General features: G+C 43.7%; 1 protein-coding gene across 1 annotated transcript in view; it reads right to left on the reverse strand.

Annotated features, from left to right (window-relative positions):
* The window catches only part of LOC146172553 (nose resistant to fluoxetine protein 6-like), a 101058-nt gene extending 86365 nt beyond the window's left edge, over positions 1 to 14693 (reverse strand). Inside the window, exons 1-2 of the mRNA XM_084585972.1 lie at positions 14570 to 14693; positions 5063 to 5277 (exon numbers count right to left, since the gene is read on the reverse strand). Of these exons, the coding sequence (XP_084442098.1) occupies positions 5063 to 5277; positions 14570 to 14693 (339 nt within the window). The remainder of the gene's footprint in view (positions 1 to 5062; positions 5278 to 14569) is intronic.
* Between the last annotated feature and the right edge of the window lie 496 nt (positions 14694 to 15189).

Here is a 15189-nt window from a genome sequence, read left to right on the forward strand (position 1 = left end):
AAAAAGTCGATTTTCAGTTATACATTCTTGCACGACGAATTACCTTGTTTGTCTTAAAACATATTATGTGGATTATGAAGCCGATTTAATTAACCTCAGGCAAAATTTTAGGCTCTCGATTGCTAGGTGTTTTATCAACAACGCATTAGATTCGTCAAATTCCGAAAGCAGCAACAATGGGACAACATTGATTCGAATTTTAAAAAAATACGCCATCTTAGATTTTTATTCAAATCCTCTTGGAAAACCCTCAGTACATAAGAATCATTAGGTACTAAAAAGGTGGTGCATTAAATTGTGTAAAGCTATGAAACGTAGTATAACACTGATAGCTTGTATTTAAAACTGTCAATGTTTACTTCTAAATTCTGACACCATTCAATAAGGTTCGCCGTTGAAACTTTTCCTGGATATTACGCAGGCTTTGCTCTTTCTTCCTGCAAAAATTTTGTATTTCTGGAATTGCCTGCTCATTCTCCATATTACTGGTAATTCTCCAAAATTCAAAAATATAAAGTAATGGACAACTTTGATTCGAATTTAAGATATCATCTTACCTAAAAGCAGTGCTTAGTTCTTCTTGAATATCAGGCACCAAAAGGTATTGCATTATGTAGAACAAAAATAAAAATAAATACAAAACTGAGGCATGGTTTTATTCTATACAATTGCTTAGGCCTTCCCTTTAACGAGCAGGAGTCAGAAATTCGATTCATTTTTTGCTGAATTTAGCTGCATTCTTTCTCATGCAATATTCAAAGCCTTCTCAGTGCTTATAAAATCGCTTTCTGCTTCTTTGCCATGTGGATGATAGCTTAAAAGGGAATAAAATTAGCTATTTCTTGCTATTTCATTGGACAACGCAAGTGGCGGTTTCTCTTTTACTCTACCCTGTAATTTTTTTTTTATTGTACGGTGCAGTGATACCCAATCCAGCTATTTATTTTATCACTTCTTATCTCTGTTATGGCAAAAATTAGCAATACATTTTAGGATCATTTTCCTCAAGTGAACGTACCTACTATCATGATCACAATGCGCTGCATCATGATAGCTTCGGTGGAATTATTAAAGGAGAGTGTTCTTGTCGACAGAGCTATCTCGGCTAAGCGATGCGAGAATACATAAAGCGAACTCACAATCCACTTAAACTGGAAAGCCACGGTTATCACTTTTAACTTGAGACCTTGCAGGTTAGGTGGGTGGCGAGTTTGCTTAGTGTTCTCTCGCCATGCTTGTCTTAGATAGCTATGTTCACAAGAACACGCCTTCTCGGCTCACTGTGCCGCAAGCATTAAGACGTATATAGTTCCAGTGAAGCTCTCATGCTGAAAAGCATTATGCCTATGATATTACGTAAGTACACTTGAGGAAATTTGTCTTCAAAAATATATTGTTCGTCTTCAAAAATATATAGTATACCATAAACGAGAAAACAAATAATACAATTAAGAGCTGGATTGAATATTACTGGACCGCACAATAAAAAAACGTTACAAAATACAACAAAGGCGAAACCGCCATTTCTCTTTTCCCATAAAATTGCAAGAACAAATTTACTCTAACTTAAGCTATCATCAACTCTGCAAACAAGCAGAAAAGGTCTCAATAATCACTGAGAAAGCTTTGGATATTGCATGAGATAAAATGCGACTATATTCAGGAAATGCAATTCTATTCAATAAAACCATGCCCTCAGTTTGATATTTATTTTGATATTTTTATTCTACAATTTCAGAAAGTTTCAGTACCTGATATTTATGATGAATGAGCAATATTTTAGGTGATTGAAATGAAAATCGATGATGGTGATGATTTTTATATGGAATCAGTTCTCCGCTTTTTTATGGGTTTTGGACAATTTCAAAGAAATATAGAGAACAAACAGACATTTCCAGAGCATCAATTTTTGCACCAGGAATCAAGAACAATACCTCTGTAATATGTAAAAATTTTCAATTCGAACAATTTATTACATGGTGCTAAAATTAAGAAGTAAACATTGACAATTTTAAGAACGAGCTCTCAGTTTTACATTGTTCTTTATAATTTTAAGCAACATGATGCAACGCTTTTTTAGTCCCTCATGATTGTTTGGCACTGAGAGTTCTTCAGGAAGATTTGAATAAAAATCGATGATGGTGTTTTTTCCTTAATTTGGAATCAAAGTTGTCCCGTTTTTTGCTGCTTTCGAAATGAACGTGAATAGTGTAGTTGCATGACATGAGGACTCTGTGTCAATGAGTCCTACGTCATCTGTAACAATTCAACAACACTTCACCGCTTCTTTCTCTATATGCACTAGGCACGGCACAATTATTCAGGTGGGGTATCCAATTAACATCTCCCATTAGCACAACATTCCTATCACAGTCAAGGAGGATAGCCATGCCATCAAACATATCAACACTCTCAGCTGCAATAGACGCATAAATATTGATCAGTCTCCACGGCTTCCTGGAGTGCCTCACGTATGAAGACGTCGTCCAAGCGCTTCGGAAACAACAGAAGCCTAAATTTGACCACTTTTGGTTCTGCGCCCACGAAAACAAAGGGACGGCCCACGGCCAGCGACGACACAGCGACGAGATCACCGCATGGCACCAGCTGCTCTTTCGATTGTGCCAATTTGTAGGTGACTATCTATATAAGAGACGTTTGAAATTGGTCAATTGAACTAATTTCCTTGAGGTCTACAACATGCCGAAGGGAGTCTCTGAAGTCCTGTGCCTGGTATGGGCGCCTGGCAAGGTCTGCATCCAACCAAATGGAATCAGCGACCAGCTTACCAGTTGGTGTGGGAGACGGGGAAAGACAATACGGTAGCCATTACGGCTGGTGCTAGTATTTCGGCCAGTGGCCGATTGAAGCCTTGTTCCAGAGAGCATGGAGGAACGCAACCGCTTGGAATAGTGTATTCGTCTTTCTCCAACACGATCCAACTATGAACTGCTGTTTTTAGACGGTGAGATATGGTTTCAGCTGATATGCTGTCACCTTTTTTTTTCTTTTTTTTTGTTGCCGTGTAAAAATCGAGAATGCAGTAGGAGCGATAGGAATTTACTGCTGAACTTTAGACTGTCAAGCTTCCCGAGAGCAAACTGCTGATATTTTGAACCATGTTGTGCAGTGTAGTAGCAGGTAAAAGCTTCCGCAGATTTCACAGGGCCGGCCGCGAGACCTCATCTTGGTTCTCCTATGAATGCAAGTTCTGCTCTTTTCGCGCACATAATTCTTGAAAAGCATTGAATTATGCCACAAACATTTCTTACGTACCGTTCTAATTGGCTTAAGACTATGAACTTACTACTAACGAAGTGCAGGAGGATCGGCGCTCTAGGTTTGCTTCAGGAAAATAATCGCTTCTTTGCATTTCTTTAGGACGCCCTTAGTTCATTTTGCACTGCTCTGTGCACTTTGTAAATGCGGAAGATCGCTCGCGCTGGTCGCGGCTTCGACGCGAACTAAGAATCTACACTCCCCGAATTTTCTAACCACGACTGGAAATGCTGGCGTTGACATTCCGCACGGATTCAACGACCCTACGTATTTTGGCACCTCAAGCTTCATGTAGGTGAGGGATTATGCAACAATTGTACTTTTTTATATATATTAGTGCTGAAAGATATGCACAGTAGACGTGGTGTATAGAGTCGGCTTCGCCTTTTGCGAATGTTTTTTGCTCGGTGGCCGATCTCGCGAAGACTCGGCCACCTATAGTCGGCAGACGGGTTTTGTCGGTGTCTCCGGCCTCAAAGCCTGTCAGACAGGGAAGACATCTGGTTTTCTGTCCTGTTGATGTTGTTTTCGGCCCAGTGCGACAGTTTGATGTGCCGCAGACACGGTCCGCCGACGAGCGGTGTCACTGACGGTGTAATCGCCGGGACTGCGTCGACGTCGTGTCATGCTAGTGTGACAGGTTGGGCACCGTCACAGGAAGCGAATGAGGGTTACAGTGGATTGAGAAGAATATGACGACAGCGTAGGAATTTTCAACCGGAGAATGGCTACCCGGAAAGCACGTGGAGGCCTTTCTCTCGGACACATTTCTGTGACGGTAGCAGAAGCAAGGCGGGTTAGAGTAGGAGACGAGCTTTTGTTCTCGTCCTTGTGAATTGGCCTACCTCACCACTAATGACCGAGCCCTGTCTTCCGTTTGATCGCTACGAACCCCAATGCGAACAACTCACTCTCCATGGCATGGGTACACGTTCCCAACGCTTTCTATTCCTTGCCTAATCTCAACAACACAGCCACAGGAAGCTGCAAGCGATTGTAGCTATTGGTAAAGGATGAGGCCAGGAGTTAGTGTCGTTAGTGTTAGGCAAATTCGAGCGGCAGGAATGGGTGACCAGAGAACGGTTACCTCGAGATCTGCTTGAGGCGGTAATATGGCGGAGGGTTGAGGGAGAGCATGGTAAGAGCGGATAATGCAGGACGGTCTGTCTGCGTTGGCAGCTACAAGGCAAGCTGTTCATAGACAGGCTTATCGGGAGCGGCGTCGCGCGCCGTCATACTGCGGATTATATTGGAACGTTAGTCGAAAGGGTATTTTTCAAGGTTGTCTCAACTATAGATGTATACATGCAGCCGTCGAATCTCTTTCCTGTAAACAGCATGAAATAAAACTACATCGAGAGCTGCCGTTGATATACTTTAGAAAATCTTGACTGCGCTGTGCGTTTTTATTTTTTATTTCTTAGTTTTCTTCTGATGATGTCAACAAACAACTCGAACAGTTTCCTTTTCTTCTACAGAGATAAAATTAGCAGCAAACATTAGAGAAATTTAAACGAGGAGGTTTTGTGTGGCTTGACGCTTTCTTTTTTTTAGAGCGAAAAAATAAGATGAATACTCCTAACGTCATGTAATCAATAATTATTTTGGTGATTAGACAAGTTTATTTTTAAAAAGAAGCCTAAAGCATACGATACCGACGGGACTACGGGAGAAAACGTGCGAGCTATATCATGAGGCTTTTATTTTATATGCGCCAAAACTGTTATTGCACTGGCATTTTTCGGACACCTAGTGAAGGAACATAAGGCAAACGCAGGCTCACCCTTTTGAAAGACATGATCAGGGCTGGCATAATGTGGTTCATGATGGCGCTGTCATCGCCGTTTGGGAGCACGTGCACACTGCAGTACTGGCCGCGCACTTTTACGATGCCTTCCTCGTCCCTTACCACTGTCTCGATGCACTCGTCGTAGGCGCCGAGGTCTGCAGAGGTCCCTTGCAATATGCCCGTTGGGTACTTTCCAGTGGCGTCGATCACTGCGAGAATTAGCGGACGGAAAATGAAAAGACACATCACGAAGACTGCGGCTTGTGTGTCTTGAAGGACAAAATTTTTAGAGAATAGCATAAAGACACTCGTCGTGCTTCTTTACTGAATTTCGTAATCAATCGATGCCACGGGCCACATATTATTCTGCGTGTCAAGTGTAGGAAGAGTAGTACGATTATAGCACGAAATAATTTTCAGAAAGCACTCAGTCGCAAAGCTCGTAGTTTCTTTTTTTTTGTGCACCCTTTATTAATAATGCCACCTGGTGTCCCAATGTTCTTGCTGCGCCTGGAAGAAGAGGACTCTGAAGTTGACTCTCGCGTGCTGTGCGCCGAACTTTGCCTGCTGGTACAGCTTCATCCCGTCGTTTTAGTCAAGTCTAGCCCTGTTGTCCGTGACAATAACAATCATTCAGAAACAAATTTTTAAAGCAACGAGCTCACGGACGTTGCGTGCCTTGCTATCCACTACATAAAAAAAGCATTTTTTTAGGTTTTATTATTACAATAAGGGAAATTACTGACTAAAGCTTCGTCTACACTCCTCCTCGCTGTGCGTTCTGTATCTCCGAGGCAGTGAGGAGAGACTGAAGACCAATTGTAGACAACATCACTGGAATTTGCGTACATGACACCGCAGACCGTGCTCTATAGGGTAGGTTTTCCGCGAACCAAGACAGGAAAAATACAAATGGCAGAGCGGTGTTTTGCTTCAGCGAAATTGACGCTTTCAATCTACTGAGAACAAAGCGCGCTGTACTCAATTCACCACCGTCGAGATCACAAGCATAAGGAGTTTTCTGTAAAGTTGTAATTCGGGTACAATGGATATGGAAGCACCAAGTGCTTAAACTGTCGTGAATTAGTGCAGTGCGCTGCACTTTCACTTCCTTTATGCAGGTTTACCGTGAGCACGATTGGCCTCAGTGAAACATCCGGACAATCGGCTGCACGTCTCGATTGGCCTGTAATGCATGTACTGGAGTTGCCAGTCGTTTCAGCTGGAGTAAATACCGAAGCATCTCTGTCATAGTGTGGTATTGAAAGGCACTCACTGCAGCCACTGAGAGCGGCTCTTGTAGAGTAGCATGTTTTCTGGCAGTACATGATTCTGTTCCATCTCGCTCTCAATAAAACCCTTCCGGCGGCCGACATCAAGCCCACAAACTCGTGCTGAACCCAGCATGACAGCCACAGAGGCAGACGCCATACCTTTTCAGGGCATAGTTAAACTCCGCCTATAAGGGTATGATGAGAGTAGTGATATAAAGGCCAATGACTGCTGCTCCAAAGGTGGATTCTCGTCCGCGCACATGCGCCTTTTTTCTCAGTCACTCACTCACTCAACCTATCAATCAATCAATCAATCTATAAATTAATAAATTTCACATCTATTATATGACACGTATTTGCGTATACATTCGTAAAGTACCTCGTTATAAGAGCAATCAACCAAGGCATGAAGTCCCACTTTATACAAGGTGTATACATAGCACTGCGTGGCCTAAGACACTATACCGCGTGAAGCGACAATTCTCGGCAATTCGCCTAGCGGCAGCGTCATGCGGTGGATTGAGAGCTGCCAAAACATTGCCGCTCGTCGCGTCGCTCAGGCTCTGGGTTAGACAATTTCGTCTGTCTCAAGAAAACAGCTCGTGAGGCCGCCGATCGCTGAAGAGGTTGAGATTGCGCCATTTAGTTTTGCCTTTCTTGCAAGTGATGCTTGTCTTCCTTGCCGTTTCGCGCCAAGAACCTGCAGATGCTCAGTTCGGATGTGCACATTCAGATAGTTCAATGAAAGCTTAATAGGGCAATAAAGGCAAGAAAAGCTAGTGTGTCTACATGTTGGTAATTGCCGAAACGAGCGATAGAAAGCCACATCTTGCAGTTATCTGCATCGCAGAGTGCAGTTTGGCACCACTGCGCTGTGTCCCATAGAAATACGATTTGTTAGTAAATTTTCATAAGTGTTGGTTTTTCGTACGTATGCTGTTTAGTGCTATAAACGGGATACTAGCGTAGCAATACTGCCTTTGACTGAACAATTAGGCGGCAGTAACAGAGCAACACTGAAATTGCGCCGCTCTGTCGCCGAGTCCCGTCGCTTCTTGCGGAGTGCATCAGCGGCAGCGATAATCACTGCCGTCATCGTCGCGCGGCGCATCGCCAAGGATTACCGTCTCTTGCAGTTACCGATTAAAATCATTGTGTATGCTTGGGGTCAAAGTGTACTGGAAGGCTATATTTTCATCTCACCCTTCCATACCGAAGGAAAAGTTCGTGTTTGAGCTCCTGCCAAATTTACCATTTCAAATGGTCTCGTAACATCTCAAAATCCACAGAACAATCAGTGTTAGATTTATCTCCATGATTTTTCGCTCAAAATGCCGCAGCCAGGTTTCCCTGTTGAGCGGGGGCTTTAAAAGCTATCGCGTTAACATCGCTGTCATTAATGTTCGAAATCTAAGCTATCATATATGAAGCCGTAAATGCAGATAATAGCGAATAGTGCTCGTTTGTCCAGAAATGTGTGGTCTGAAAACCGCTCACCCTGCGGTTCCTCGAACGGCCCTAGCGGTGCGAGTAACAGGCAGCCGATAAGTCTCGGTGCGTTCATGGCTGGCGGGGATGATTATTGCTTTATTGCATCATTTACCAGCCCAATAGGTGCTTAAATCTAACCATATTTTCCGGGTCATATTTGTGCATCTGCACTCCAATGCAGTGCGCTAAAATATTTCGCTGTTGATCAGGTGCATAGCACTACAGATAAAATTAATAATGGAATAAAAGAGATGTTCTTAGTCCACTGCATCCTGCATCGGGTAAAAAATCTAGTCAAACGATAACGTGCAGGCGCTGAAATCAACCAGCACTGTCAGAACAACTTTCTAGTTCACCCTCGTCCTTCCATCGGTTGAATCGAAACACAATTCGACGCCGCAGTCAGCCGAGTGGAGAAGGTTTTACGCCTTCCTGAGATCGCAGGACGTGTATCACAATGAAGATTATAATTGGCGATTCCAGCACAGACACAGAGCAAGCAGACGAGGCCCCGTGCGTGTCGTCTTGATCAGGGTTCTGTCGTCTGCTGGTGCCGTCCTATTCAAATTCTTAGAGTCCGTTTTTCTGACACCTCTTTCTCGAGTGCTGCTGGTACTATGATGGAACTGACAGCGAAGGAGGTAGGAATTCTCGCGAAAAAAAAAAAAAAAGGTCGAATCGACAACTGCAAAGCGGGGAAAGGAAACATTAGCCGCAAAACTGTTTTCCGCTCAAATTCGCACTCTATTAAAGGCTCGCTTCGCCGAGAAAGATGTTTAATTCCTCTGTCATCTTTTCATTTTGTGCGTCTGGTGTGTCATTCAACCCCCAAAATAAAACCATTGGTGGCAGCGGCTCGACCTCCGAAGAAGTGTAACGCTTATTATAGCACGCAATTCAAATTTTATGCCGAATTTTCCGCGTCAAAAAAAAAAAATGTTTCCTTCACCGCTATACGCAATAACGAGAACACTCATTACCAGCTAGGTGGTCACTACATTTTGTAGAAGCAGAGGGAACACTGTAAATTAGAGCACGCAGCGCAAAGAGGCGCCGCGCGCACTGCAACACATCAGCAGCATATACAATTTCAAATCAGCTTCCTGCGCACCTCATGACCTTGGTTTTGTGCAAAATACTTAGCTGGTTTCCTCGCGCTGCAGGAAGTTTAAAGAGAATTTTTTGTTCGTTTTAAAGCTGTTACTGGATTGTCTTGGCCATGGCTTGGAACTGGCTATGGCAGTCATCACACATCTTGGTTAAATGAAGAGTTGCTAAGTTAATTATAGTTAATTTTCTAATTAAATAGTATAGTTTCTTTGCAGTAAATAACTTGAGCCTCGATTGAAAGTTCGCTCCTGAAAACGTTTCTCCTCGTCTGTAATTTGTACTTCCAGAAAGTTCGCTCCGTAAACCAGAAGAGATTGATGTTAAGTTCAGCCTTCCGCTGTACTCTGGAGAGACGCTTCTGTAAATTAAAGCACTATCTCGGCCGTGGAACAGAACAAGGGCACAAGTGACGTTATAGGGAACCCAAGCTCTGCTTTCGTTGCGCGACGCCAGCGCAGCCACCCCTGTCGGCGAGCCGTCGAGGCTGAGCGGAACCGCCGGAGTCGATCGTGGCGGCCACAGCAATGCCCGTCGCATGGTTGCATTACTTAGACCAAAGGGGTGCGTCATCAATCGCCTTAGCGCCATCAATCGCCTTGAAGGGCGCATTGATTTGTAATAATTGGAACTACTGAGCAAAAAATCAAACAAAATACCAATCACGTTTTTATGCTGATGAGGCCATTCTTTTTAGTTCTTAAAATGAACGTGGTTAACTTATTGTGCTGTAACCATAGTGCACCTTATTTTTAACGCCCTTTTTGGCTCTTCTAAACCCAGTGGAATCTTCCAGACCGCGACGCGCTTGCGTGCGGGTAGACGGTGGTTCAGTGGTAATTTCTTTCTATCGTCATGAAGTCGTCTTTGCATTTGCGAGCGTGTGCACAGAACGTGAACGTGGTTCGTAATGTGTCGGACGTAGTCGCACGTCGTTGGGTTGGTTACTGTAAAACTTGTGGCTTGCAAAGGTTCTCGGACGTTGTTGCGTTGGCGCTCCTCCAAAGTGACGTCCCATCGCGTCAAGTGGAGGCATGCGCTGCTTGAAAGCGTCTGAATGCGTCACTTTCGATTTTGAACTCCGAAAGTGAGCGAGCGAGCTTTAATACTTTCCCGGCGCGCGTGGCATTCTGCACAGCCTTCCTCCTGTTACAGCCTTCCTCCTGTTACCTTCGCGGCGCGTTTCGGTTACTGTGTCGCCTTAACCAGCCTTAGTGGCATGAATTCACTGGAGATGTCGTTACTGAAGGGTTGGCGTGGGAGAGATAGCTTTAAATTATTTTCGCGGTTGCAATAAACGAACTTGTTGGAAAGATGTCATCAGCTGGTACAATGGTTGAAGGCGAGTTCAAGTTCAAAATAGTAAATGCTGGGGTTGCCTCTGCTGTAGCTTCAACAAAGCATTTTCTCTCGGACTTCAACTTCATCGCCCAAACAGCTACATATGTTTTAGGTAGTTCCGTTAACATCAGTCAGATCAATGTCCCCTTCAAAAGAGGTTTTCATTTAAATATTATAACTAATAAAGAGCAAGGAGTTTCGTTTTCAGAGCCTGAGCGAGTATGCGGCATAATGTTTGATGAGATGTACAGTCGTGAGCAAAAGTGGTATATAACACTCAGCCAGTGACAGGTCTCGGGAAAACTGCATAGAAATGTTATCTAGCGACAGGGTAAAGGACAGCGACATCGACACATGCATGGGGACAAAATGGGGCACCGCCACTATTGTCGCGATCTTAGATAGCTGTTGCTAGATAAAGTTGTCATGCAGTTTTTTCGAGCTCCGCCACCGGCTGAGTGTTGTATACCACTTTTGCTCACGACTGTACGTAGAGAAAGAGGTGTCCTACAACACATATTTCGATAGGTTTTAAGGCTTTGTGGAAATACTTTGGCAGACAGAGTGGGAACCTCTGCGATAAGGCGCTGGGGTTCAGGACCAGAGGCACTGAAATGACCGGTAAACAGACTCTTAGTTTTTCTGCCTTGGAATACTTTTTTAGGGCTTCTGTTGTGAGACTTACGTCTCGAGACAATATCGGTGATGCCCATTGCGCCCTCCTTGATGAGAAAGTAGAAAAATGATTGGTAGTGTGCAGCGAGGCTGTATATGAAGAACTGTTTTCCTTGTTCACACTAGTTACGTTTCGTTGGTTTGCAAGGAAAAGAAAGGCCGAATTTTGTTATGTGGGTGTTTATACAAAGGGCAGGACACAGGTTCAAAGTCAAGTGCTTGAGTCTATTCAGATGTCCGAAGTTTTGTTGCTGTGGGTAGTGAAGCATAGTTTTGGGGCATGCACAATATTCTGTTGCTTAATACTTAGGTTTATGGGAATCCTACTGCCTCAGCATGATGCCTGCAAGCTGACTGCTATTTGTAAACAAATCATTCCATCAAGTATAATACGCTTTCATGTAGTATTGCGTGCACAGAGTACTGTCAGTAATTGTTGAAGTGACTGCTTTGTTTCCGTGCGGGTTCTTTTTCACTTCTGTGCCCTGTGAACCGTAGTCTATAGACACTTAGCTGATAGCTGTACGCGGTCAATTTTCGTCATGGTTATAAAATAGTAACTTCTTTATAAATGGAGTTAATCAACATGATGGAAAACAGCGCGAAAGTACACGAAGGACGGAATGAAGTAAGACACGGAAGTAAGACCTTCGTGTACTTTCGCGCTATTTTCCATCATGAATGTTAACCAACTCACCCAACTTTCGGCATTACTTAGAGTTAATCAACCTTTTTGTAACATTCTTCATATTGGCTGTGATGGTGATAGGCCACATTACTTGCAGCTGGATGCCAAGCCTTAGTGATATAATACTGTAATGTATCTATCTAGTAAATAACTATACACGCGGAAAAAGATGTGTGTAATAGTATCCGTATATTTATGTGCATTTTTTCCAATTCAAGCTTCGCCCTACTGCTGCAACATTCTACTTTGTGTTATTATTGGAGTGGCCTATTCGATGTTATTTCAGTGCCTACTGTACCATTTACTGCGCCAAGTTGCTGCTTTATCATGTCTGAGAGCTGATATTAGCTGCTGTTCCTTTTAAGACACTCCATCCTGCTTTTGTGTTTTTCGGGGTGTGAAAGCACTACCACGCATTTGTCATTCATTAGGCCAGCGCATGCAATTTTAGCCCTATACACCCTGAAGAATGAAGGTGGATCTAAGTAGTGGTATAACGCACCGTGCTTTTTATGACGCCGACCTAGAAACAGTCAACGACAGCGAAAACGGAACGACGCTTGGACAAGTCGACTAAGAATTGAGCCTGTTCAAAATCATAGTTGGCATAACTTGGCAGTCAAACTTCCTGTAGAGTGAAATTGCTTCAATACTTGCGCAGCGAATTTTTCGCAGACTTGGCCGAGCGCCCTTACGTCTTCCTCTTCGTTGGCTTTGTCTCAATAAAAAGGATTCAAAATCCGCGCCAAGAGTACGTTTCTATGACGTCATACTGTTTGTTTGTTATTTGCGCTAGTCCTTAGAACATTTCTCTGGGCAGCGTGGCGGTGCCAAGAAACCAGTGCCTCGCTCATTCATCACCATGGGGCACTATGCGAGTTTTACTACCATGGGATCTACCTTGGCCACGGGAGAAGCGCAGCGGACGCTGCCGATCAGACGGCGACAGTAGCCCCAGTAGCACCCGCGTGTGTATTTTCAGAAATGTCCGAGCTGGGAGTAGGAGGGGAAAAGCGCCTGGCATGCTCTCTCTCTATATGTATTCCTTTGTCCGCAAAGTTAAAGAGATTTGATTGAGTAGGTTTTCGTTCAAGAATGCTGGTGTCGCTGTCTTGAATCAAGTTATTAGGTTGTCTTGAACCAAGTTATTAGGTTAATAATTTATCTAAAATTTGGAAGCTGCCCTTAAAAATCAATTGTTGCTCGCCGGAGAGCATTTATTCTAAGTTCATAAGTTATCCATGTATTTTTCTGAAGCACTGCATCATATTGCATAAATGGTTTTCACACTCGCTGGCGAATAGATCGAAACATAAGCTATTGACCTACTAGTACAAGGGCTTATTTAGCGATAATTTACATGAAGGTCATCATAGCTTCGTTTTTTCAGTGAGCGCAAGTTCTGATTTGGCGAAGGTATCTTCCATCTCGAACAAAACGCTCTCATTTTTCCTTGCTATGAAAGAAACAAATGTGAGATAGCATAGACTTTTACCGCTGTCTTAAAAGTACAGTTAACGTCCAAAACTTTCTTCAGGAAATACTAACCTTGTTTTCATACCTTCCTAATAATCCGGGAGCGGACACAAAGCAAAAATAAAGCATTAAAACTTCTTTCAAAGTTATTTAAAATAGTTTTGTGTGTGTTTGTGCCCTATTTAGTTATTGCGCGTTTTGTGCGCTGATTTGGCACAACTGGCACTCAACACTGTGTTTGCACAGCCAGTTATGCGTCTGTAGAGCAAATATGCACAAAACTAAGTTCTTATATGGAGTCAGAGTCGAAGGCTAGCTTCTTCAGAGTTAGCTTACCAGCCAAGCTTATAGTCCATTCAGCTTTTCAGGGCTTAAAAAATGCGCTGCCTCACAAACAGGTGCGTTGGTGATATTTCAATGGACGGATAACGCTTATCGCCTACATTCCAAGGATCTTCAGTGTATAGATACCACTGCCATCGGAAAATATGTTTGCACGCCGGGAACTTTCATACGTAAGAGAACACGATTACTTCTGCAAGGATCCCATATCAATGGAAGTAAATCATTTTCTTCACATTCGAAAGCGCAGAACATCGATCAAGCGCGCCGTCGAGTGCTTCGTTTCATATTGCTTATGGAGCGTTCGGTATTTCGATCATTTAACAAAATCGCTAGTACTACGCACGCAACGTATCCGATGTGATCGCTTACTCCTGAAGCGCACTTCGCGTCCAATCGATTATAGTAGTTGCAATCATCTGCCTCAGAGAGTACACATTGTCAACGAGCTTTTCAACCTTATTCAATCTCGATATACGCAAAATTAAATTCTAGCAAGCAGATCTCTCCTGAGCCGCGCTGCAGACAGTACACTGCAATGTGCCAGATTTGCAGGAAGAGAGCTCTGCACGTGCACTGAATGGAGCGGTGCAAGGAGTACGCCCAGCCCCTGTATTTCCATCTTATATGTTTATGTCCTATATATCGCTCATCGACAGGAGCAGCCAAATTTACTGTATAGGCTATATAGAACATCAGCCTATATAGCAACTCTAGGAGCATATATAACTCTATATATAACTCTAGTCTATATAGTAACACTAGGAGCAGTAGCACTGCCGCTCGACGCTTTCAGATTCTATGTCACCACTAGATGCTCAGACTAAACAAATGATCCTCACCTGAGAATGTGGTGGTGACATGAACAAGACAAATAACTCCGCCCTTCGATTAAAGAAAATATTTTGCAAATGACACATGAGGAGTCCGCTCACCGGTACGCTGCCTGTTGAGTTTTACATGCTCAAAATCCAGCCTCGAGTCTTCAAATGAACGTCGGCTTACTGTCCCGCTACTCAGTAAAATATTCAGTCTCTTAAACCAAGCAGGTTGCGATAAACAGTAAGCACATGTTAAATACAAAAAAGCAAGGCCTAATTGACTTACGTCTTAAGGCCCATGGCTCGAGCTCTTGAATGGCACGTGCAAACTTGAGCAAGCCGATGCTGCATTCAGGTGATATATCGGCCTGTAGAACATTCCTCATTAATCCCCTCCCTTCACTTGACATGAATTTCTTTATCGAAGCCCGCAGGTTGTCAAGACTGAACTTGGCTGGTCCTGTGGTCGTTGGCACCATTTCCACTGTAGTAGCAGAGTCTTCACTAGAATCGGTTAAGCTTGCCCCTGCCTCGCTGCTGGTAACGTTGTCAGCAGCTTCTGTGGCCAGAGAATCCCCATCGTACACGAAATCTGATTTCGATGACATGGTCGAGCTCGAAGACAGCGACGGAACTGCATCTCGCTCAACTTCCGTTATTGCTTCCACTGTCGTCACGTGGGGTTCGTCTGTACCGTAAGAAGGGCTTCTTGGGTAATTAGAGGGGACCTGCGGCCGCAACTCCACCATTTCATGGTAGACAGCTTTTTGTGCGAGCGTAGAAAAGTCGGCACTGCTGGTATGCACATCCTGTATGATTGTAGCATTAGTAGTGACAAAGCTAGCAGAGCGTGTCGTTGTAGTTAGGGCATGGCACTTGAGCACCGACGGAAGAAGACCATAAAAT

Source organism: Amblyomma maculatum, unplaced genomic scaffold, assembly GCF_055883805.1.
Source record: "Amblyomma maculatum isolate TAMU_Amacu unplaced genomic scaffold, ASM5588380v1 scaffold_13, whole genome shotgun sequence".
NCBI classification, from domain to species: Eukaryota; Metazoa; Arthropoda; class Arachnida; order Ixodida; family Ixodidae; genus Amblyomma; species Amblyomma maculatum.